Source organism: Candoia aspera, chromosome 6 (assembly GCF_035149785.1).
Source record: "Candoia aspera isolate rCanAsp1 chromosome 6, rCanAsp1.hap2, whole genome shotgun sequence".
Taxonomy (NCBI): domain Eukaryota; kingdom Metazoa; phylum Chordata; class Lepidosauria; order Squamata; family Boidae; genus Candoia; species Candoia aspera.
In genome coordinates this window covers 75,602,547-75,628,410 of record NC_086158.1, presented here as the reverse complement: position 1 = coordinate 75,628,410, position 25,864 = coordinate 75,602,547, and the positions used below count along the sequence as shown (strand labels likewise).

Below are 25,864 nucleotides of genomic sequence, written 5' to 3'. Positions count from 1 at the left end.
GTTGGAAAGATACATTTATGGCCCCAATTATGAGTGGATTAAAGACCTGAAGTTACGCATGGCTTTTGTAAGAAATGCTCAGAGACGTAGATTATGCAAGGGTGACTGCAGTGAAATGAGGTCATTCTTTATTGAAATTATTGTATAAAAACGTGCATGTGCATAAAAATGTGCATATCTATCTATCTATATGTACACAGTGTACCTATATATCTTTTGTATTGCTTTCTTTTTTTCCTTTGCTTTTTTTTCCCTTCATGAATGTTTTATTTTGATCAACATATATGCATAGAATATTAATCAAATAATAAATAACACTTTAGTAAATCAGGCCCCCCCCGATGCCCCCCTGCTTTGAATTAGAAATACTTTAATTCTTCAAAAAGCATTTAACGCCTGGGTTTCCCCTTAAGCGCTGGATTAGGGTGAGATTGGTGTGTTGTGGGCTGTATTGGAAAGTTTAGCAGTGGCGCCAGGTCAATTTTGTTGTTTGTTTTAGTTCGGCTTCAAGTTTTAGTTCTGGTTCTGGTCCTAGTTCTAGTTCTGGTTCTGGTTCTGGTTCTGGTTCTAGGGTTAGGGTTAGAGTTTTAGTTTTACTTTCGTTTGTAGTTCTAGGGTTCTAGCTCTAGGGTTCCAGCTCTAGTTCTAGGGTTCCAGTTCTAAGGTGTTCTAGGGTTTGAGCTCTAGTTCTAGTTTGAGGGTTCTAGCTCTAGGGCTCTAGTTCTAAGGTTCTAGTTCTAGGGTTCTAGGGGGTTCTAGAGTTCTAGTTCTAGGGTTCTAGTTTTAGTTTTGGTTCTGGTTCTGGAGAACTAATTTTCTATACGCTAATTCTCTATACTCTAGTTTAGAACTAGAACTAGTTTAGTTTCTAGTTCTAGTTCTAGGGTTCTAGTTCTAGTTCTAGTTCTAGGCTTTTGGTTTTAGTTTTGGCTCTGGTTCTAGTTCTAGTTCTTTAGGGTTACTTCTAGTTTTAGTTCTTGTTATGGTTCTACTTCTGGTTCTGGTTTTAGTTCTGGTTCTGGTTCTATGGTTAGGGTGTTAGTTCTAGTTCTAGTTCAAGTTCTAGTTCTAGGGTCCTGGTTCTGGTTTTGGTTCTAGGGTTAGGGTTAGGGTTTTAGTTCTAGATTTAGTTCTTAATAGGGCCAGTGTTTTAATAAAGAGACTTAATAGGACCAACGTTTTAATAAACATTTGAAATAAATAAAATTAAATAAAATTAAAAAATAAACACTGTCTGAGACACTGGCTCTAAGTGTTAAGCAGCTGTTTTGAGATCAAAGTGGGCCATTTCAATCCTTTTGGAAATATTTTGAACCCAAAGTAGAGTGCTTCCACCTTGAAACAGCTGCCTCGTATCCAACACACTCTGAATGATCACAACAGCCCATTTTGTGCTGTAAACTGACCATTGTGTACCTAAAACAGGACATTTTGAATCTGAACTGGTGCCAACAGGAACTGTTTTACAAACAAATATTGCCCAGGGGCAGCTTCCAATATTGTTCATTTTTACTATGCTTGCTGGAGCCGGTGGTGGGGGTGGTAAGGGTTGAGAACCTACAAGATGAGAAATGAAGCAGTGTGATGGCAACCCTGCCCTTTTGAACACTGATGCACCACAATGCTCTGTCTGCCATCTTGCAGTTTGGACACCCCCATGGACACTGCTGGCTGGAGCTAATAGGAATTGTACTTTCAGAACCATCTGATTTCCATCCTTGATATAAGTCTAATAGAGCAGACTGAGGGACCCAGCTCAGCAGTAGACGCCATGCTGATACATAGGCCTGCACCAGCAGATGACTATCTCTGTCACTTCTTTTCTGTATATTTGACCAGTAGTTCACTAGCTAGAAGGACAAGCTCATAGGAAGATCTTTTGCCCCCTCAGACTGCAAGCTTAATAGGAGGTGATTTAGAAACTGTCACTTTAAATTTACTAGTTTCTCCATTTTTTTAAAAAAATGATCTATTTTATTTATATGGCTGCCCAACTCACATACAGTCACTCCGAGTGGCATACAAAATTAAAATCCACAATATAAAAAAAAACATCGATCCCCCCACCCCCCAATATGAATCTTTCAAAATAGAGCAAAGCATGTTGACTTGGGCGGCATTTTGTTATTTCATTATTGTTTTCTAAATGGGCTGAGTGAAAATGTTATAGTTTCTAAAGCACTGCCCTCCAAAAACCTTAGAAAAGCAAACAGCATCTTTGACCTATGACCTGACATTTGCACGAAGCACATTATTTCAAAATGCCAAGCATATCTGTCTAAAATAATCTTATTTAAACATCTCATTAACATTTCTGGATGTGGAAATAAGAACTGAACAGAACCTGTTTTGATGAAAATTTGTACTACAACAAGACTATAAATCTCTCATCTGCCTTTTAATTTATAGTAGTAAAATAATGCACTGTCATAAATGTGACTTTTTTTACATTCTTCTTCCCATCCTGTACCACCCATACAGTTTAAATATAAGGTAGAGTTCATTAACAAGGAGGGTCATTTTGTCCCAAACTTTCCATTGTGAAAGAACTGTAGCTCCACCTTATTCCAACATAATCTATATTCTTTCTGCTCTGCTTCTATTCACTTAGCTCACCGTTCTGAATGTGGCAGGTTGGACTCTCCAAAGAACTGATATCCTCTGGTAAGTTCCATTGAGCTGTCCAGGATGAGTATAAATGCAACATAAATGTATATTACATGGCATATCTCTTTGATGAATGATGTATAGAAAAAAATGGCTATATCTGCAGATAGATTTTCATGGATTTTCTCTGTCTATACACCAATTACTGAATTGGACAGAGGCTCAAATTACACATAAATATCTATTTTAAAAAGCAATTGAATGGGTACTTTTTAAATAAATTAAATTAAATTAAATTAAATTAAATTGTAAGCTTATGAATCAGAATTACTGTGACTGCTGATTTAAATTCCTGCAATTCACTTCTGTGTGAATGGTATAGTTAATTAATGAAAAACAGAATGCTGCTGGGTACAGTCTACATTTTGATAATAATGTAGAAAACGTGAGGAGAAAAATGGGTGGTTCAGTGGTCACCATGCATTCCAAGCAAACCTTTATGAGAATTATAATGATTTTTTAAAAAATATATTCACAAGGGGACCAAATTGTAACCCCTGTGCACCATTTTGGTTCGCCATCGCAAATGCTTTCTTAGATCTCAGAATAATTGCTGCTTTTCTCCTAAATGCTGTTTTATATCCCAGATGATAAAGTTTATATTGAAGTTTTAATGGAATTATTTCAACCTGTTGACTTTGGTGCTCATTTAGATGAAGCAAGAGAAGATCCAGTGAACTAGCTTCTGGATTCAATTCAAGGTGCTAGTAATTACCTATAAAGCCCTTCATGGCTTGGGGCTGGGCTACTTGTGGGACGTTTCTTGCTGGTTGTATTTACTCATCCTGTTAGGTCTGACAGGAGAGGTATGCTTTGGGTCCCATCTATTAGGGAGTGCCATTTGGTGAGAGCTGGGAATGAGCCTTTTCTGTTGTGGCCTCCTGGAACATCACTCTTCTGCAGATTAGACTGGCCCAACCCATAAGATCTGGTTTTGCTACTCAGCCTGGGTGTAGGTGTGTGATTAAGCCTATACCCTGGTTATGTTAATTGATGTGTTGGTTGGTTTTCTATCTCAGCTGCCATATATGTTACTTATTGATTTATTATGTTTTTGTTTTCTTTTTAATCATTGTTAACTGCCCAGAGTCATGCATTTAAGATGGGTGGCTTATAAATTGAATAAACAAACAAATAAATAAATGTTCTAATTAGAGACCATCATTACAGGCAAACCAAATATGTGGCTGCTTCCAATCTCACTGTGCTTGCTTTACTGGTCTGTATTAGTTGAAGGAAACAGTTTGAATCGAACCATGGATCCTGAAGCCAAACTGAATTCAGTAAGTAATCTCGAAACATCTTCAAGGAATTTCTCAGAACAGCCCATGGCTCCTTTCCTTCCATTGGAAGAATTTGCCTGCTGAAGCAAAGATGGCTTCAACTCTCAAGGCCTTCCAAAGCCTCATAAAGAATTAGCTACGCTGGAAGGCCTTCAGATACTGACAATCTTGTCAGAACTGAACCTGGTTGGCTGTGTGGACCAACCTGCACAATACGTCAAAAAATGGGGTATGAGGTCTTCATGCTAAGCACAATTGGGGGGCGGAGGGGGAAGGGGAAGGGAGCAATGAATGAAGACATGGCCGCCTGATTCAATTGCGGAGTTGAACCAATCTGTGCATAACCATTCTGTGTAAGGGATGTCATTAGATCTCTCCTTGCTCTCCTTGCCCATGGCATTGCAATATAAAACTTCCAGTCACTATATTGGCAAATAGACTGCGGAATACCTGTTCTAGCACAGGCCTCCAGGAATCGCTTAGGAAATCTAGAGACTTGATGTGTTGGTATGAACCAGAAGTAGACAGGAGTTTCATCACAAACTCTTTGGCATGGAAGGTAATATACTGGTATCTGGCAATGAATTATTTCAGACCTTCCTGCTCAAGATACGCCAAGAGCATTGAGGGTTAAGAGATATCTTTCTGGCACTAAGATACAGTCTTTGGAGATCTGCCTCATTACTTCATATTAATCAGGAAAAGGACAATTTGCTTAATTATTGAGCTTCCGCTGGCTAAATTCTAATGAATACAGAGGTGCCAGAGGATTGAAAGCTTTCATTAAAATAATGAATGCAGCATCCTCTCATTGCAGTGCAAGTTCCATCCCTTTCATACCTGCATGCAGCATCATGACACACACACAATAGGGGCTCACCTTGCATTGCAATGGTACAATGCTGTCTATACCAGTTGTCCCCTCTTGCCCCCCACTCCCACAGAACCTCGATGAATATAAGATGCTTTTTTTTAAAAAAAAGGTTGTTTTAAGAAACTGATTTCTCACTGTGTGCCAGCCATCCATCCATCCATCCATCCATCCATCCATCCATCCATCCTTGATGTTAATCTGATATAATGGCCTATAACTACAGGTACGCTAAACTGATCTTGTTGTCTCTGTGTGTGTTTGTCTCTGTCTTCTTTGCTCTCTCTAGAAACAGCTCATCCAGCATTGGGGATATCCTTTTAAGGAATACTACGTGGATACAGAAGATAACTATATTCTCAACATATTCAGAATTTCACATGGCAGAGAAAACAATTCTACCACAAGTGTGCATTCTTACTAAATTGGGTCATTTTACAGTAGCCAGATGAATGTTGCACTTGCAAAGATTGTCTGAAGCATCAGATGACTGAATGCCTTTTTGATGGCTTTTTTCAGGTCCAAAGCCCGTAGTGTTTCTACAGCATGGCTTGCTGGTGGATGCTTCCATCTGGTACCAAAATCTTCCTCATAACAGTCTGGCTTTCATGCTAGCAGATGCTGGATATGATGTCTGGCTGGGAAATAGCCGAGGGAACACCTGGTCCAGGAATCATACTTCTCTTTCTCCCTTGTTCTGGAAGTTTTGGGAATTCAGGTAGCCTGATTTTGCCTCTGCAGAGCAATGTGAACCTCAGAAGTCTCCAAATGCTGGAGATGATTCATGCTCGAAAGTTTTTGTAGTCTTCGATGTTATTATCAGTTGGGCTGCCTTCCTCTCTGATAGTCCTGGGAGCACAATCCTAGGTACTCCTGGGATTTTTTTCAGCGTCCTCAAAGCACTTCTTATTGTCTTTGCAGCTCATTACATTCATCTTTTCCTTCTTTCCTATCCTGGACAAGAACAGTACATTCCTGCATGAGATCCAGTCTACACATTGATAAGGGCTGGCCTGTTTGCTTGATTGTACCTCAACAGAAAAGAGAGCATAGAGCAGATTCTGATTTTTGGAGCAAAAATAGCCGTCTTAGGGAAAATTTAATTAATGCTGTAGTGAAATCTCCTTTGCAGTTTCTCAAAGGTTTTCATTCCCATAGTAAAGAGGCCTGTTTTACTATCTTATTCCCAGGGAGATGGAGAGTTTATTTTTATTACATATCTATTTTTCATTTTTTTGCCATCCCCATTATAGATTTTTGGTTGGCTTACATATTACAGAATGAAAACATGACATTCACACCCAAATCCTTAGCTGTCTCATAACTGAAGAAGTGCAAGAACTCTACCACTTCCAAACACACTCCAGCCATTAGGAGTTAACAACAATGAAGAGCAAATTCTCGTTCTCCTAGTTCAGTGAGCCCTACCCCCCTTCCCATGTAGACATATACCCCATCAGACAGGTTTCAGCAAAGCCAGCACAGCTGCATTTAGGCACGAGCCAAGCAATCTGAAGGGATCTCCCAAAATTTCATATTTTAAAAAACTTGTGACAGTTTTATTATAATTTCATTGATCTTCTCCATAAATTAAGCCCTTCTTCCAAGAGAAGAGAATATCTGTAGCTCAGGGTTGAACTGTGGAGTCCTTGGTGCTCTCTGAGCTTGGTTGTTTGCTTGCAGACATTTCATTACCCAACCAGGTAACATCATCAGTGCTCGGTGCTTCAGTGCATCAGTGCCCCAGTCAGGTAATGAAACATCTGCAAGCAAACAACCAAGCTCAGAGAGCACCAAGGACTCCCCATTAAGACCTTCTGTTTGGCTCACAGGGCCCTTATTAATTGATTAAGATATACTTTGTTCCTGCATGCATTCTCCGCCCCATCAGGGTTTGTTAGGCACCTTGGTGGCATTCAGCTGTTATTCTCTGTTAGCACTTGCCAAATACAGCCCCTATAGCTTCCCAGGCTTTTGGTCTCACCTTGTCTAAACCAGCCCTAACAGTTAACCATTGGCAAGTTGGAAAGGTATGCCTTTAGTTCTCCATCTTGAACCCCTGTCCTTTACTTTATTAGAGATCGGGGCAGTTTGGGGCTGGTTAGGAGGCATGGCTTGATGGCCACATCCTCCATGGGACTCCTTTTGTGAATCTGCCCTAACACACTCTCAGAATTGGAAAGGCTGAAGATCCTCTCCATGCATGAAGTTTAATGAGGACATTCGTTCTTGTTTCCAGTTACGATCAAATGGCTGAATTTGACCTTCCAGCATGTATAGACTTTGTTCTGCAGGAAACTGGTCAGCAACAACTTTATTATATTGGCTATTCAGAAGGAACCACCACTGGTAAGTTCAGAAGCTGCCCGACCTTGTGCTAAGGGGCTGTTCTTGTCTAGGGCTGCAATCTTAGGTATATTTACCAGAAAGTAAGTCCCACTGAACTCAAGTAAACTTTCATATAAATATGCCTGCTCTGAATATATTTGCTTGGAAGTGCATATAGTTTGTTTTAGCGGCAGTTGCTCCCAGTCAAGCAAGCCACAACTTGCAATTGTTATCAAAGGCTTGCATTTTCAAGCCCTCATGGCGTGGACAACACATGGCGTTGAAGAACACGAATAGACACGTTTTCTATTGGCCGGAGGCCACACCTGCCTCTCTTTCTTTTGGGCAGCCAAGGTTTACAGGGGGCAGAGTGAGGTAGCAACATCACTGAGGAATAAGTTAGGGTCCATCTTGTTCCTCCTCTGTGCTTTTAGCGGGGTGTTAAGTGTATCAGAAATAAATTTTATTTCACTAAGCAGAAGTTTCTTGGATGTTAAAACTCTGTTTGTCTCTTCTTTTCCCCCTCCTCAGCTTTTATAGCTTTTTCATCCAATGCACAACTGGCCTCCAAAATCAAACTGTATTTTGCTTTAGCTCCAGTTGCTACGGTTAAACATGCCAGAACGCCTTTAGCCAAACTTGCAGCTCTTTCTGAAACAGAAATTGAGGTATGTGAATGGGGTGCCATCAGCCTGTGAGCACTCATTATATTAAATTGTAGGATTCAGAATCTGGTCATTATGGCAGGAGCCAACTTAGGTCCTGCTGCAGTCTGAGATCACAGGACATTTCCTTCTCGTTGAGCACTGGAATCTCTCTCTCTCTGTCACACACACACAAACACACACAAACACACAAATGCATGCACACACACACACACACACACACACACTTAGACTCATTCAGAGCATCCATGAATACTGCATGCAGGGACAAGCCATATCTTAACCAACTAATGAGGGCCCTGTGAGCCAAACAGAAGGGCTTAATGTGGAGTCCTTGGTGCTCTCCGAGCTTGGTTGTTTGCTTGCAGACGTTTCATTTCCTGACTAGGGCACTGATGCACTGATGATACATACATACGTACATACACATACTGTATATACTCATTCTGAGCCAATGTAATACTGAAACAGGAGGTCTTTCCTGCATATGTTGCATTGGGTTCCTTAAGGCTATATCTACAGAACTGGGGGTGGGGGGTGGTTGCTGCGGGGAGTGATCCTGTGTATTTAATACACACCTCTCTGAAATTTTGCAGCTCTTATTTGGAAAAAGAGACTTTTTGCCCCAGACGTATTTTGGTTCTTTGGTTGCTGGTGAATTGTGCAGTCAGGATTCATTGGCATCTGTTTGTGGCAACCTCTTATTTGTGTTCTGTGGATTTAATGAGAAGAACCTGAATATGGTGAGTACCATTTTTTCTGTATGATGTTCCACTTCAACTTCCAGAATTTATGCTGGCTAGGGAATTCTGGGAGTTGAAGTCCACACATCTTAAAGTTGCCAAGTTTGAAAAACAGTGGATTAGGGCGTGGAGTTTTATTTGTTCCGAAGATACACTCTTCTTAGATTACTTAACTAACATAAAGGAGACACTACTAAGTAGCCTTCTTTCTACAGATCAAGGGCAAGCATGCTTTGAGCTGGGGGCCCATTTGGAATATTAGCAACGCTTGTTGGTGCATTCACAGAATGGCTGCCACAGCATACATGGATAACCCCAAGACACCAATTAACCTGGAGACAAATTGAGGAGCTTTCTTTTTGTCACTCCCTCCAGCTCCCTGGGTGACTCTTTACCACCCAACTGACTTTGCTGTGTTTTTCTCTGGGCCTACTGGTATGTCTCCAAACAAAATGCAGCAATCTGCCATTTTCTTTTTCAAAGAATGTTAATGGATTCCTCCAGATGTGTTGTTGTCAATAAAAATTATGCTAGAGGTGGGTGCTTTACATTCCAGCATACCATCCATCCATCCATCCATCCACCCCCAAATTAAATCATATTCTTTTTTTAAAAATGGTGGTTCTGGCAGCATGGTGGGCACCAAGGGAGATGCCTGTAGACATGTTAGGGACTATGACATCTTCTCACAGTGGTACAGAAGCTACAGAAGAATATCCCACCAAAGCAAACCATTGTTTCTGAAAATGGCCAAACATCCTCAGGGAAGCCAACATCCAGGACTCAAAGGCAACTCTTGTCTTTCCTTCTTCTTTCCCACTAATAAGTATTCAGTGACATACTACCTTTGAATCCAGAGGGTTTGTAATAATATCATGAACGCTATTCATCAAAACATCCATCCTCTTCCATACATTTATTTCATCCACATTTATTAAGTCCACATTTAAGCCAGCGGCCATCACCACTGGCACTTGCCATATAATTATGCCATTTACACAGTGTGGGGAGCATCTAGTAAGGTGGTTGGCTCTTCTTCACTGGATGTTTCCAAAAGAATCTGGGGTAGACTTTTGTTGAGGATGTTTTAATTTGGATTCCTTCCGTGAGAAATGAGTTGGCCTAAATGGCTTCCATTATTTTATTTACCGGCTTACGTGTCGGAGCATCTTGATTTTCATTGGAAGAGCATGAATGAGATGAAGGGAGAAATTACCTCTTTCTACCCTTTTCCATATGAGGTATGATAGAGATACTCAATTTCCATCGAGTTTCCTTATTTTGGTCACTTTTCTCCTTTTTTTCATTTCTATAGGCTTTTGAGTGGGCTTTCAGCCTATTGATAAGGAATCATATATTAGCTTACAGTACATTGGTTTATTCAATCATGGCTTTGCTATTGTAAACCTCCCAGAGTCCCTCCTTTGGGGGGAGATGGACGGTGATAAAATTTGATAAATAAGTAAGTAAATAAATAAATGGCTTATTGAATAAACAAACATTATCTGGGCTTGTATAGTGCAAACCATGGATAAGCAATTTCAGTCCCTCCTTTTCTGGAGCAGAGATACTTTAAAGACTCTTGGTCTTCTCTGCCACAAGCCATGGTTTGCAATCCATAATGGTTATGTTTATGCAGCATCATAAAACCAAAGAAAGAAATCACGTGATTCCTTAGTACAACAGAGAAACGGAGCTAAAATTAGCTTGGTTGCACAAGAGAGAATGTACAAGATGTCTTTTTCTTTTTTTCAGAGCCGAGTTGATGTGTATGCATCACATTTTCCAGCTGGTACATCTGTGCAGAATATGATCCACTGGAAACAGGTAGATGCCCTGAAGTAAATTGCTACCCTGATAAGGCATAATATGTTATGCTTTAGGAAATTATAGGATGGATAAATGGCCTTTCTTGATAGTTATAAAGGGTTATTCCTTTGCTGATAGTATCCAATTGACACCTCAACCCGGAGCTGCCCACATTATGCTGTCTTGGTTGTCACAGTGTCTGAACCTGTGCAGGTCTAGATGGGGAGAAACAGACTCAGGTCAATCCTGACAATCCTGAATGGCTATGGATATTTCCCCCCCCCCCATTTCTGGGGTCTTTCCGTCTTTAGTCTTGGATGAGAGAGCCCTTCCCCATTCATGAATGGTGCACAATCTGGGGGTTGTCTTGAACTTCAGCTCTTGCTCAGAGAAGGCCTTTGCACAGATGGATCTAGTTTGCCAGGTGTGCCCGTTGCTGAATTGGAAGGCCCTTAGCAGTTACTCACATCTAGTCACCTCACAAATGGATTACTGCAATGCACTCTAAATGGGGCTGCCCTTGAAAACCACCTGGAAGCTCCAGCTACTCCAGAATATGGTGGGACAGGCAGTGATGAGCAGACTGGAATATGCCCATGTGACACTATTGCTCTGTGAGCTGCAGTGGTTCCCAGTTGGCTTCCAGGGGCAATTCAAGGTGCTGTTACTACCTAAACAGCCCTTCGTGGCATAGGGCCGAGTATTTGAAGAACCGCCCCTCTCTGATAGAGTCTGCCTGTCCATAAGACAGAGTGGGTGAGCTTTAGGTGCCTTCCATTAAACATCTACTGGAACCTGGGGAATGTGCCTTCTCTATCACAGCACCTGCCCTCTGGAAGAGCGTCCCCCCCAGAGTCCTTTATGGCTCCTGATGACATTAGGGAATTCACTGAACACTTGGTGGTTCTCCCAGGCCTTGGGGCAGGGTGTTGGCTCCTGGATGCATATGATTGAGTTTTTTATTTTTTTGTACTGCTCTTTGTTTTTTTAAAAATGCAAACTGCCCAGAGTCATTTGGAGTTAGGCAGCCTCTAAATTGTATAAATACAGGTAGTCCTCAGCTTATGAGCACAACTTAGCTACCTTCTGTAGCTAAGTAAGGCAGTTGTTAAGTGAGTCATGCCTGATTTGATGACCTTTTTCCCATGGCCATTAAATGAATCACCACAGTTGTTAAGTGAATCACCTGGTTGTTAAGCAAACGTGGCTTCCCCCATTTACTCTGCTTGTCAGAAGCCAGCTGGGATGGTCGCAAATGGAGATCATGTGATCCTGGAATGCTGCAACTGTTGTAAATACATGCTGGTTGCCAACTGCCTGAATTTTGATCATGTGACTGCAGGACACTACGATGGTTGTAAGCGCAAGAACCAGTCATAAGTCACTTTTTTTGGCGTTGTAACTTCAAACAGATGGTCCTAAGTCAAGGACTACCTGTACATAAGTCAGTCAGTCAGTCAGTCAGTCAGTCAGTCCCTGGTCAAATTTTGTATCAGCCATGAAGTTGCTAGATGGCTTTAGGAAAGACATCTTCTTTCAGCCTCCCTATCCCCACCCTTATGTTTCTCAACCATAAAATAGATTAATGATGGTAACTTACTGGATTTTTGCTAATGGCAAAATAAAGCACAGGGAATCTGCTTGAGAGGCCAACAGAAATATTAACAGATAATGATGATCAGCAGCAACTGCAGGGGGATGGTCAAAAGAGGCAGGATGGAAGATGCAGTGTGATGATACAAGTTCTGCCCATGTTGTACATAAATGCGATATTATTATTATTAAATATATTACTATTACATTATGTTGATGTACATACAAAAAGAGGTGCCTTGTTTGCCACCTTGCCTGTTTCAGCATCCTGCCCCCCTCCATGGACACTGCTGCTGATTTAAAGTACAGGTAGTCCTTGTTTAGTGACTGCCTTGTTTAGCAGCCATTTAGTTATGATGGGATGAAAAAGAAACTTTACAACCGATCCTTGCATTTACGACCTTCACTGGTCTGTAAAGCAAAGGAAAGCTGAAGTAAGATCATAAGCACAGTTGAGGTTTCATGTAGTGACTGCTTCACCTAATGATCGCATTGCCAGTACCAATTGTGGTTGCTAAATGAGGACTACCTGTAATCTTAGAACCTGTGTTCATCCTGTGAAATTTGATGAGTAACAGACCATTATAACGTCATAGCGTATGTTCTCATTCTGCTTTTCAAAGTGTTTTGGTATGCAAGGTGAGCAGCTACTTATAAGCAATCCAAATAAGCTGTCCAAGGCATCCTACTGAAATCCTATTGAGTTCAGTGAGGCTTCCCAGATTCGGTGCCTTCCAATTGTGTTGGTTGACAGCTCCTATAGTTCCCAGGCAGCATGATGCAAAGTGGGGGTTTTGAAAATTATAGTCCAAACACTTACAAAGCATAGTTGGCTCAGGAAGCTGGTTTATTAAGGGGCCAAAATTGCAGGCCAAATTTCGCAGTGCTTTAAAACAGAGATTAAAGCATCTTTAAAGCACAGATAGAGATATGGGATTGATTGTGGATTCATTATTGGCTCCTGAAGAAGTGTGTATCTGTGTTCAGACCCTTCTGTGATGATTTGTTGAGTGGTTTAAATTGTTATTATATCACTGTACAGCCCTGCGCCATGCATAGAGTAGGCTGACCATATGCCCTGTTTTGAACGGGACAGTCCCGTTTTTTTAATATTTCCAGACTGTCCCGTCATTTTAATATAAATGTCCATTTTGTCCCATTTTCTTAAAAACCTTACTTAAACATTTGAAAGTTCCAACGAACCTGTCAGAATGCAGTCTGACTTTGAGTGGAAGGAGGGGGAGCTCAGCAGAAACAGCAGGAAAAAAGCCGCAGAGCTCAACCCGGCAGGAAACCTAAAAAGAGAAAAACAGGATCAGCTGATAGGCGGTGATCAAAGGGTGAGCCGATTGGCTCCTGCCTTGAAATGGTGGGAAGAAAAGAACATCAAAGCACAGCCAGAGGAGGAACAGCTTGTCGGGGCAACCGTTCACTAGACTCTCCAGCCCAGCCTTGCCTCTCGCAAATGAAGGAATCCGAAGATTCCCAGCCTAAGAAAACTGGAGGAGTTCCTGCCTGCTGATCCAGCCCGTCACCCAGCCCTGCCCCGTTTTGCCATCCCAATGTCCCGTTTTTGTCTCAAGGAAATATGGTCAGCCTAGCATAGAGGCAAATGATGTGACATGCCCAATGAGAGCATGACATCATCATGATGTACACAAGATAACCATTACTTGTCCTGAACATCTCTGGTTCCTTGGGAGAATCTTAGCTTTTTTTAAATCAACCTTAAACATTTTAATGAATTACTGAATACAAATAGGGGGGACCCAGCTTCACATGGAGATTAAGGACTCCCCTTCACAGACTGAATACAGGTAGATGGCCTTTACTTTCTATACAGTCTAGAGTACAATAAAAAAGTCATTCATAAAATGTATGGGCTATGCATATGAGAGGAAATGCATTCCGCTATTAAAAATTAAAACTCTTAATCTTTTCTCTCAACTTCCATATTTTTTCCTTCCTTCCATTTCTAGTAAAAAAATAAGTACATGTATTTGAGCTTTCTTTATATTTGCAGGCCGTCAAGAGTGGTAAACTTCAAGCTTATGACTACGGGAGGCTTGGAAATATGCTTCATTATAATCAGGTAAAGCATTTTCCAGGAGATGGTTAACTCAATATAGTATAGAAATCATAGTATATATTGGACGCATCTCTGGCACGGGATATTAGGTCAGCTTCTGTAACCATCTAGCTCCTGTGTGATTTCATGCTCTCCCCTCTCTTTGAAGCTGAGTCCCATTTATTATTCTCTCTCTAGAATTGCACCAAAGGAGTTCCATTCCCAGTGCTGAAGCTCAGTCAATTCTAGTGGGCTGTTTGAGAACAGCCTTATCCTGGCTCTTGGCTCCTGGGCACACATGAGCTCCCGTCCAGGAATTCAACCATTTATGCAACAGAGAGGCAGCTTTACAATGCCTCATCTCAGCAAGGTCTCTCCCTCCCTCCCTCCTTGAATCTCTGTGCAAATGATCCTAAAGTGAACTAAAAATGGATAGTTGGGGAGGAAGAGAGGAAGAACTGATTGGTTTACACTTTTTGGCCCAATGAAACTGACCACAGGTTAGATTTCAGTGGGTTTTCTCCATTGCCCCGACCCCAGTAACTCATGCATTATGTTTGATGTTATCTGTTGCGATTGGGACAGGTTATAAGTACTATAAAATAATAAATGAACACGTAAATGAATAAGTGAATGAATAAACACAATGAAAGTGGCCCCTTAATTGAGGAGCATAAATAGCTGATGCAATAGACCGTTTAAGACTGAAAGTAGTTCATGCGTGATTCTCCCTTGAAATTTGCCTTATGCATGTGTGTATCAGAAGTTCAAGTACTAGGCCTTGAGATATGGACTTTCCCTTTCCCAAATGTTCCCTTTAACCTAACAGATAACTGGCAGGTGGAAAAGGATGGGGTGTGAATGTAGGTTAACTAGGAAAAGTAAACTTCTTCCGAGGCTCAGGAGTACGGCTAGATGCATTGCATCATGCATTAGAGTGACAGGATGTTGTTCGGAAGGAATGTTAATTCATACTGAGTGTTCTACAGAACTCAAGTCAATGAATACTCAAGACTTCAGCCCATTTTCTTCCCTTTCCGTTCTTGCAAAGTTGGACACAGTTTGGCTAATGGTATCTTTGTCTGGGTCAGGACTGGTTCTCATTTTCTTTTTCATTTCTTAAAAACAGGATTCGCCTCCTGAATACAATGTATCTGCTATGACTGTACCAACAGCAATCTGGAGTGGTGGAAATGACTGGGTCTCTGGCCCTGAGGATGTTAACCAATTAATTCCCCAAATCCCAAACCTTATTTATAAGAAATGTATTACTGAATGGAACCATTTGGACCCTGTGTTTGGTCTTGATGCCCCTGTTCAAGTGTACTATGAAATCCTGAAGTTATTACAGGAGAATCCTTGAGAAATGTTTATCAGTGATGACAAGAAGTTCATTCATTACTTGTTTTCTACTGGTTTTTCCATGACCCATTTTTAATAAACTTTCAGATTACATACAAACTGAATGACCATCCAGTGAATTCATACTCCTACCTCTATAAACTGGTTTTTCGCGCATTACAAGCCTATTTGCTTGGATTCTTACATTATTCTATTTACACATTACTCCGAGTTTATTTCATCTATACAAGTGCTCCTAAATTACTTTTATTTCAAGCTCTGATTGGGATGGATCAATGGAAATTATCTCCCTAATGGAGAAAGTACAGTATAGCCAGCATTATACATAAATAATGACGAAGTGATTCCAAATAATATGTTTCCCAAATACCCAAAAGTTAAAAGAAAGCATGTGATCCGTCAGAACAGACTTCCCTATCTTGATTGTATCTGATCTGTAAGACTGCAATTCTTAGAACCAGCCTGGCTACCTGATGGTCTATATCAACATTTCCAAAAAAGTGATTTCCAGATGTTCCAGCCATATCAGAGGAAGTATGATGTAGAATATCAAGCTTGAGAATAGTTCTCTAAATTTATATTGAAAGATTCCTGCTCAAGGGCAAAGGACACTGGTACACAAGTGAAGGTGTTAAGGGATACTCCTGTACCGGCCATCAGACAGAGCTCGAAGCCTGCATTTTTTTAACAAAAGCTCTTGCCAGAAAAAGTAGGAATATATTTCAAATTGTTTTTGCATGCAGAATTGCTTTTCCTTAGAATGCATTGTGGAGCAAATGTATCATTAGATACAGAAAGGCCTGGTTGGATGGCTACATTAAGCACCCTTAGCAACCAGGAGATCCCTAACCTTTTGGGTCAGTGAGCACATTTGCAGTGCTAAGAATAGGACACAGGCACAATTACAAAATGCCATGGCACCCCCTCTAGTCACATAGGATGCTGGCTACTAACTTAGCTTGGTCTGGTCTGGTTTTGTTTTTCCTATGCAGATAGGCACAGGTCTGGCCAAAGCACTGCATTATACTCTTCTATCTTTATTTTTATTTTCTAAAAATAAATTTGGAGGACTCTTAAGCAACAGGTTTAAGCCGTGACTGAGGGGGCTTTCACAGAAATTTGGCTGGTGTGCCAGTTACGATCCTATTTAAACCAGGGTAGAAATGGTAACTCATGCCCTGATCCCCTGTCCTGCTTTGTTTTGGCCTGGGAGGACAAAACAAAGCAGGACATAGGCTGATAGAATTTTGCCAAGACAACTCACTCTGCATAACAGACACTCTCTTCCAACAACCTAAGAGACGGCTTTATACATGGACTTCACCAGATGGACAACACCAAAATCAGATGGACTACATCCTCTGCAGCCAAAGGTGGCGGACATCTATACAGTCGGTAAAAACAAGACCTGGAGCTGACTGTAGTTCAGATCATGAACTTCTTATTGCACAATTTTGGATCAGACTAAAGAGATTAGGGAAGACCCACAGATCTGTTAGATATGAGCTCACTAATATTCCTAAGGAATATGCAGTGGAGGTGAAGAATAGATTTAAGGGACTGAACTTAGTAGATAGGGTCCCGGAAGAACTCTGGACAGAAGTTCGCAACATTGTTCAGGAGGCGGCAACAAAATTTGTCCCAAAGAAAGAGAAAACCAAGAAGGCAAAATGGCTGTCTGCTGAGACACTAGAAGTAGCCCAAGAAAGAAGGAAAGCAAAAGGCAACAGCGATAGGGAGAGATATGCCCAATTAAATGCAAAATTCCAGATGTTATCCAGAAAAGACAAGGAATTATTTTTAAACAAGCAATGCATGGAAATGGAAGAGGTTGAATGGACCTTGAGAAGCATTGCTAATAACAAGGCAGCAGGAGATGACGGTATCCCAGCAGAATTGAACAAAATCTCTATGCAGGACACATCATGTGATGTGCTGGGCTTGAGGAATCCAAGGCTGGAGTTAGAATCGCTGGAAGAAACATTAACAATCTCAGATATGCAGATGATACCTAGTATACTTTGATGGCTGAAAGCAAAGAGGAACTGAGGAGCCTTATGATGAACGTGAAAGAAGAAAATGCAAAAGCTGGCTTGCAGCTAAACCTCAAAAAAACCAAGATTATGGCAACCAGCTTGATTGATAACTGGCAGATAGAGGGAGAAAACATAGAGGCAGTGAAAGACTTTATATTTCTAGGTGCAAAGATTACTGCAGATGCTGACTGCAGCCAGGAAATCAGAAGACGTTTAATCCTTGGGAGAAGAGCAATGACAAATCTTGATAAAATAGTTAAGAGCAGAGACATCACACTGACAACAAAGGTCCGCATAGTTAAAGCAATGGTGTTCTCAGTAGTAACATATGGCTGCGAGAGCTGGACCATAAGGAAGGCTGAGAGAAGGAAGATCGATGCTTTTGAACTGTGGTGTTGGAGGAAAATTCTGAGAGTGCCTTGGACTGCAAGAAGATCAAACCAGTCCATCCTCCAGGAAATAAAGCCAGACTGCTCACTTGAGGGAATGATATTCAAGGCAAAACTGAAATACTTTGGCCACATAATGAGAAGACAGGACACCCTGGAGAAGGTGCTGATGCTAGGGAGAGTGGAGGGCAAAAGGAAGAGGGGCCGACCAAGGGCAAGATGGATGGATGACATTCTAGAGGTGATAGGCTCATCCTTGGGGGAGCTGGGGGTGGTGACGACTGACAGGAAGCTCTGGCATGGGCTGGTCCATGAAGTCACGAAGAGTCAGAAGCGACTGAATGAATAAACAGCAACAATTGTCTTCAGAGGAGGGTTTTGAAGAAATGTATTTTACACTTATTCAGTGCTGTTTGCGGATTTTCTCTTTGCATGGAAGGTGTTACAGAACATTTTAAGAACCTAGTATGCATTTTCAGAGCGTGCCCCTGTGAAAATTGTCCTCTTCCATCTACTTGCCATAACATTATGGAAAACCTGAAACTTCGATAGAAGCTACATACCATGAGAATATTCAGTTTGGTCCTTCTCAGTGACTAAGATTCCCGCCTGGACCCACTGAAATTTTACTTGGGACATTTATGCTGATCAGCAGTTGCATGCTGAAGTCCTTAGCTCAGTGTTTCTCAACCTTGGCAACTTTAAGATGTGTGGACTTCAACTCCCAGAATTCCCCAGCCAGCCTCGCACTTGGGGTTATGGGGATGTCCCTTGATTTCCATACTGCAAGTTTTGAATGATTTGTCCTCATTCCACTCTTTCAAGGGCTACTTTAAACCCTGGGCTTTATCATTTCTCTTTGCCATTTAAATCTGGGGCTAGAAAGAATGATTAGATGTTGAATTAATTTAAAAAGCAGAGAATTGTTAATATTTTAAAATGTGGTTGTTGTTTTTTAATTACCTGTTCCCATTTGGCAAGCAGCTGGGTTCTGGATGCAGCTGCATCATCTTCCTCTCCCTTTTCCAACATGTTCCTGGGATTCTGAATGTTCCTCAAAGGAAAGGAGGATGCTGCAGACCAAACCTGTTTTCAAAAAAACAAGTTAGCAAGCTCCAACAATTGCTTTGGCAATTGCTTTGGCATGCCCTGGGCAACCCCCTTTGTTCTGTTTGGCGGCTTGTCTAGCTGGTTCTGATTCCACAAAAGCAAAGTTCTCAGTCTGTGTAACGTTGTGTAATCTTGTTGTTGGCCTGGGGGTGGTGGTAAACCAGATAGGAATCACAACCAGCTGAGCTAATTCTACTTTATTGTAAAGCTACATTGACAGAATCTTGCAAGTCTGAAAGTACAATTCTCCCCCTGTCTCCTTTACCAACTGAGAAACTAGGGAGGTCCCTTCTGAGCCTCTTGCCCTGTCCATTATCCAGCTGTGGGCTCAGCTGTCTCTTATCTGACTGTTCCCTTGGCAGCATCTCTTGGTCTAGTCTCCCAAGGTCTTTCCCACATATTATTACAAGAACTTTCTCAAAAGATGGAACCTTAGCAAACCCTCAGTCCGAGAATGATACAGAATAACAGTTTGACTTATGTGTTTTTTCCACTGTTAACAAACAAATCTTTATTATGGTCAAAGACCAGCATAAGGAGGATGGGGTATAGTCATATTGGCTAGTATATCTGTAAATACAGTACTCTAGTATATTAAAAGCAAGGCCAGTTTATGGCACTGGTCATCATCTGGAAAATTTTAAATGCTGCTGTGCAGAATCTGGCAACACTGTAAGTTGCAGCAGGGTTGGTATCTGATAGCAGCAGGGAGGTGTCAAATTGTCCTGCGTGCCCTGGGTATTTATCCAATAATGGTAAAATGAGGCCAGTTCAAATGTCTCTATAGTACAGGCACTGGAGGAGCACGTGCTCTGTTGTTTCTGTGTGACCAGAATCACAGGGGCCTTGTCTCTCTGGGTAAGGAATCTTCCTGTATCGGCCTTCAAGGACAGCTGAGGGGAGGGCATGACATCGTGCCAGAGTGAAGGTCCTCTGATGGTTGGGTAGCTGGAGTTTAGATATCATAGGGGAGGCAGAATACATGCTGGATTCACTGGCAACAAAAGTTGGGGACCTGGCTAAATCCAAGTGGCGCTCTGTGACTGCTACATGCTGTTTAATGAGTGCTTTGGCCTGATCATATCTCACGCTGAGTAGAAGACCTGGAGAGAAGCCCAAGGATGAGATTTTAATTGCCACTGCCTATTGCCAGGTGGACTGAAAATCATCCCTCATAGTTCATGGGGCAAGGCCAAGGGGAAAAAGGGATAATCTGAGCCAAGAGTTGCGTATGACCACCCACACCTTAGCCTCCACTTTCATGAGGCCTGTCTCTAACCTCAGGTTGGCATTTGAGACACATTTTGGGACTTGAAGGGTCGATCTTAGAAATTTAGTTTGCACAAATTCCATTGGTGCAAAACTGGAGAAGCGGCCAAGCTGGGCTCCCTACAGGAGTTGTGCTATTGGCTTGGCTTCAAATAGTTTGAGTGCTGTAGGTAGCTAGTGGCCACCTCTTGACTTGAGGTATTTCAGAATGTCAGATGAGCTCCTTTGTGCAGTTTCAGCAAAGTGGTCCCCATGGGCTTTTGTACTGCTGGCAGAACGGAGGACTACTCCTAGGTATTTGAAACATGAGACCTGCTCAATTTTATGGCCATCGATGCTCCAGGAGTGTCTCTTGGAGCTTTTGGCAAATGCCGTGATTTTAGTTTTCTGATAATTGAGTTCTAGCTGGTCTTCCTTGCAGTACTGTGTTAGTGCTCTCAGTGCTCTTTTAAGGCCAATAGGTGTTCTTGAAAGTATTGCTGCATCGTCTGCATAGAGTAGAACAGAGATATGTCTTCCAGCAAGTTTTGTGGAGTGAAAGTCTGTGTTGTGGAGATGGTCCATCATGGATACAGAAATTGAATAGGAGAGGGGCCAGTATGTTTGATGCCTTTCTCAGTTCCAGTGGCACTGGAGAGATGGCCCTGGGGGTTACATCTTACTTTGAGTGAGGTCCCTTCATGAAGCATATGTATTAAATAAAGTAAGTGTCAGTCAATTGAGGCGGCCTCCAGTTTTTCCCATAGCTTGGCTCAGGATATGGAGTCAAAAGCTGCTTTGAAGTCTTTGAAGGCAGCATAAAGAGAGGTTATGTTATGGGAGGAGTATTTTTCAATGAGGTGTTGGAGTACTAGTCACCGTTCAATGGTGGATCAGCCAGCTTGCTCCATTGCAAGTATGTTTTCTTGTTCCTGGAATTTCCATTGTAGATGTCTTGCATAGAGTTTGTTGAGGAGGCCGATCAGTCTGTAATTTGCAAGGTCATCCTTTCCCCCTTTTTTATATATATGCATAGGGACAATGATTGCAAGCCCCCAATCCTTGGGGACTTGTCCATAAGTGTTAATGCAAGTAAAAAGTGAGGCTAAGGTGGTGGTCCAAAAGTCCAAATTGTTTTTGATGGCCTCCAAAGGGATTAGATCTTCCCCTGGGGCCTTCCTTAGTCTTAACTGAGCAACAAGATTCTTGATCTCTGTCACTTTCACTGGTGCCCAGATTGACAGATTTTCCATAGTTTGCTTAGGGTGTTCCAACAGAGGTGCCATTTAGAGTTCCTGAAAGTGTGATTCCCAGGTCCCTGGGGGGGTGTGACAGTCCACCGTGGATGGGCCATTGCTTTGGGAGCTTGATGTGATATGCCAGAAGGTGGCTGAGTCTTTGGATTTGACTGCTTGAATAAGCCGTTTCCAGTTGTTTTTCATGGCTACCTTTTTCTTGCGTGCCAGCAGTTGCTTGTAGTCTCTCTTCTGCTGGAGGAGGTCCTGTGCAGCTGTCGGTGTAGTGTTGGATACATAGGCCTGGTAAGTGGTAGCAAGTGCTTTTTTGGCATTGACACAGTCCTTGCAAACCATGGCTTGGAGTCATGGTGTTGTTGCTTCTAGGGTGCAGTGTTACTATGGGTCAGATGCTGATGAAGCTCTTGGGTAAGAGCGTTATAGTTCTCCAGAAGAGCACCAGGGAACTCAGCTGATGTCAGGGCAGACTGAAGGCTCTGTCGGTGATCTGAAGCCAGTAACTCAGTTATCATTTGATTTAACTGGGGGTCCACTTGGCTCGGTGGTAAGTTCTTCCTGCTGGTATTAGAAAGGGTTTGTAATAGTCCTCAGTGTGTGTTTCTTGAGTGACAACATTTAATTGGAGCAGGATTGGGAAATGATCGCTGTCATATTTAGACATAACTTCTAGGACTTTGGCATAAGGCAGAATGTCCCTAAAAGCAGTTATATGGTGTCATGGTTACTGTTCCAATGTTCCTGAAAAACATCGTAATGGGTTCCCATGCCATGGGGCTGACATGAGTTGCTGTACGGGAGGGGGCTGCTCCTGTTCCTTGTGCCAGGCTGCGATGCGAGGAGTGAAGAATGAGGAATGCATGTTTGGGTTATCTTGCCTTGTCAAGGATGTTTCCTGCAGACTGGCAGGAACCTTTAGGGGCACCTGGGGCATGGAATTGTACTGACTTTGGGGGGAGGGATTGGGAGTTGCTTGGGGATTTATTGGGAGACATCCCACACTTTTACTATTCTCAGCTTTGCTTGTGATCCTGCATACTATTCATTATTAAATCAGATATCCATGAAAGCCCTGTGTGAGTCTAATGGTGATTTTGAATAGGCAATCACTACATAAAGCTGAGAATCCTATTAAACTGTTAGCTCCTACCAAGAACCACTTCTTGTAAGGGATTATAGCTAATGATGGCTGAATTGCAAATGAGTGCCAAAGGACCCGAGGAGCCCACCAGCTCAGCTCCTGAACCTGCAATCAGGAGTGGAAGGCAAGACACTTCCTCAGAGCTGTCTGCTGCCCTGAACTCTCCAAAAGAGTCATCAGATTCAGATTCGAATTCAGGGGAGTCAGAGAGCAGTGGGCTGTCGAAGGGAGAACCAGCACCTGTGGAGTCAATTAGCGAGCTAATTGTCCTGGATGAGGTGGAGGACCTGCAGCCAGGGACATCGGGGACATCCTGGAAGCACCGATTCCCACTGACACCAGAGAAGGAATCCACCACACTGTCGACGGATGGGACACTAGGAGGGCAGGTGAGAGGGGACTTCCCAACCCCCCAGAGGCTGCGAGTACTAGAAGCAAAAATGGAATCCCTGGAGTGTTTGTTAAAGAACCTGTCCATGTTGATGGAGAGCCAGGGGAGATCAGGGGAGGATACCCATCAGCAGCCTTCTCCCATACCTCTCCTGAGGCCGCCAGCTGATTGGGGACGGAAGCCTACCAGGGGTGGGTCCCTGCCATGTAGAGCCTGGCCTTCCGTATCCTTGCTGCACAGGGCCAGACCTTCAGTCACTTGGAGTGACAGCCCCCAGGTGGCTGCAGGACTGGGTCCAGCAAGGGGAGGAGTGAGAGACTTTTCAGTAAAATTCAATGGAGACCCAACGAGGCTGTCATTCTTTCTGACCAATGCCAAGAGTTATATGAGAGAATTTGGTGCATGCTTCCCCACAGAGGAATCCAAAATTAATGCCATTGCCACCAAGCTCAAGGGTAGAGCAGCAGACTGGTATGTCCAACTACATGATGCTGATTCCCCTGCTCTAGATAGGTTCAATGATTTTCTGTGGGCGCTGAAGCTGCACTTTGAGGACCTGCTGGCTAAGGAGCAGGCCAAAAAGGTGTTAAAGGAGCTTTCCCAAGGCCAGATGTCAGTGGCTGATTATGCGTTAGAATTTAAGGCACTAGCTGGCAAAATCACTAATTGGTCAGAGTCAACCCTGATCGAATACTTTAAAGAGGGCCTTTACAGAGACATTCTGAGGTGGGCATTGGGTAGAGATGACCCCACCTTGCTATACGATTGGATTTGCTTGGCTGGGAAGGCTGAGAACGCCCAATACACTTTTTTACAAACCCTTAAACCCGAGAGAGCTCACCCAACTGCCAGAGGCCCCACGAGTGAAGCTACAGCTGTTAAACGGAGCCCCAAGCCCTGCGGCAAAGAGAAGGAGCACCACTATGCCAGGGGTCAGTGTCTTCATTGTGGGAAGGAGGGGCACCTCGCAGCTGAACACCCAAGAGGAAGAGCTGAGTCCAAGCAGGGGAAACCGCCAGCCAAGTCACCACCAACCACACACAAAATGACAGCAGCAAAGGGAGCAATAGAGGCTGAGGATTTGGTGTATTTCTCAGGGGAGTCAGAGGGAGAAATAAAGGAACTGGCGGGAAACTCCAGCTGCCTGCTGTGAAGGGCACCAGCGAGCAGGCAGAGGATGATGGGTGTGAGGACTCTATGGTGAGTGATGATTGCCCCACTTTGATGTTAAAAGTGAAACTAGCAGCCCAAACGAAATCTACCGAAGTTTGGGCTTTGGTTGACTCTGGGTGTTCCAGGTGTCTGATTCATCCCAATCTAGTCAAGGCATTGGACCTTCCAAGCTTTCATCTGAAAGACCCATTAATATTCACCCAGCTGGATGGCTTGGAAGCTGGGGTGGATCCAGCCACTCATTTCACTGGGACTGTGACAATGCGAGTGGGCAGTCACCTAGAGACTTTAAAGTTTGTGGTAGCCCCAGCAGGAAGCCCTCCAGTAATATTGAGCATGCCCTGGCTGAAACATCGAAATCCTTATATAAATTGGGAGCACAGGACTGTGACTTTCAAAGATGGATTTTACAATGGCCCCACAGAACTAGCGGCCACATGGGCCAGAGTTTGCAAGGTGGGGGTTGGCCAGGCACTTCCCATACTGCCAGGGCTGGAGGAACTGCCTCATCAGTATTGTGAGTTTGCAGATGTATTTGGGGAGATGGAGGCAGATCAGTTACCCCCTCACTGGAAGACTGATTGTGCCATCAAATTGGTTCCAGACGCGCAATTGCCCAAGCCCAAAATTTACCCCATAACCCAAAAGGAGTTGGATACTCTGAGGGACTTTATCAATAAGAATTTGGCGTGTGGATTCATTGAGCCTGCCAACTCCCCGGTAGGGGCACCGGTATTATTCAGGGGAAAAAAGGATGGCACGTTGAGACTTTGCACAGACTACCGAGGGTTAAATGCAGTTTCCATCGTGAAAAAATACCCTCTCCCTCTCATGAAGGACATGTTGGCTCACCTCTCCAAAGGAAAAATCTTTTCCAAATTAGATCTGCGAGAGGCGTATTTTTGTATTCGTATAAAGGAAGGGGATGAGTGGAAAACTGCTTTTAATTGCCTGTTGGGATCATTCCAATACAAAGTCCTCCCTTTTGGGCTAGCAGGGGAACCTGGAGTGTTCATGCAATTAATCAATGAAGTACTACATGACCATCTGTTTAAAGGGGTGTTGGTCTACTTGGATGATGTTTTAATTTACACCGAAACAGAGGAAGAGCATGGACGCCTTCTGAGGCAGTTCCTGAGCAAGCTCAGGGAGGCAAAGCCCTATGCAAGACTGTCTAAATGTGAATTCCATAAAACACAGCTCGACTACCTTGGTTATAGGGTTTCTGTACAGGGCATTGAGATGGATCCAGCCAAAATACAAGCAATTTTGGCTTGGGAACAACCTCGTACTAGAAGGCAATTACAAAGTTTTCTAGGGTTCAGCAATTTTTACAGACAGTTCATCCCAGAGTTCACAGAGATAGCGCTGCCTCTGACTGACTTATTAAAAACAAAGGGGCAAGGCGAAACCTGAAAAGTTAAAAATCCCGGGGCTGTGCTGAACCGGACTGACAATTGTCAGGCTGCATTCGAGAGACTCAAACTGCTTTTTACAGCTGAGCCTATCTTGCAGCACCCAGATCCCGATCGTCCCTTTGTGGTGCAAGTGGATGCGTCTGACACCTCCACTGGGGCTATTTTGTTACAAAAGGACCCTGAAAATAAATTGCGACCCTGTGCTTATTTGTCCAAGAAATTCTCTGAGACAGAGCGATGCTGACATGTTTGGGAAAAGGAAGCTTTTGCTGTTAAGGCAGCTCTAGAGACTTGGTGCCACCTACTGGAGAGTGCC

General features: G+C 42.9%; 1 protein-coding gene across 3 annotated transcripts; it reads left to right on the top strand.

The window, feature by feature from the left end:
* The first annotated feature begins 2,518 nt into the window (after positions 1 to 2,518).
* Positions 2,519 to 15,493, top strand: LOC134500255 (lysosomal acid lipase/cholesteryl ester hydrolase-like). 3 transcript variants are annotated; one of them, XM_063307446.1, is made up of 11 exons: positions 2,567 to 2,664; positions 3,321 to 3,370; positions 3,838 to 3,950; positions 5,111 to 5,228; positions 5,341 to 5,539; positions 7,061 to 7,170; positions 7,681 to 7,817; positions 8,411 to 8,557; positions 10,313 to 10,384; positions 13,983 to 14,051; positions 15,157 to 15,493. In XM_063307446.1, exons 3-11 carry the CDS (start codon positions 3,849 to 3,851, stop codon positions 15,388 to 15,390), a joined length of 1,188 nt encoding a protein of 395 aa, XP_063163516.1. In that variant the 5' UTR covers positions 2,567 to 2,664; positions 3,321 to 3,370; positions 3,838 to 3,848; the 3' UTR covers positions 15,391 to 15,493. The 3 variants fall into 3 exon arrangements, with proteins under 3 accessions (XP_063163514.1, XP_063163516.1, XP_063163515.1); XM_063307444.1 differs by lacking the exon at positions 3,321 to 3,370 and having other exon boundaries at positions 2,519 to 2,664; XM_063307445.1 differs by lacking the exon at positions 2,567 to 2,664 and having other exon boundaries at positions 2,671 to 3,370.
* Positions 15,494 to 25,864: the final 10,371 nt, after the last annotated feature.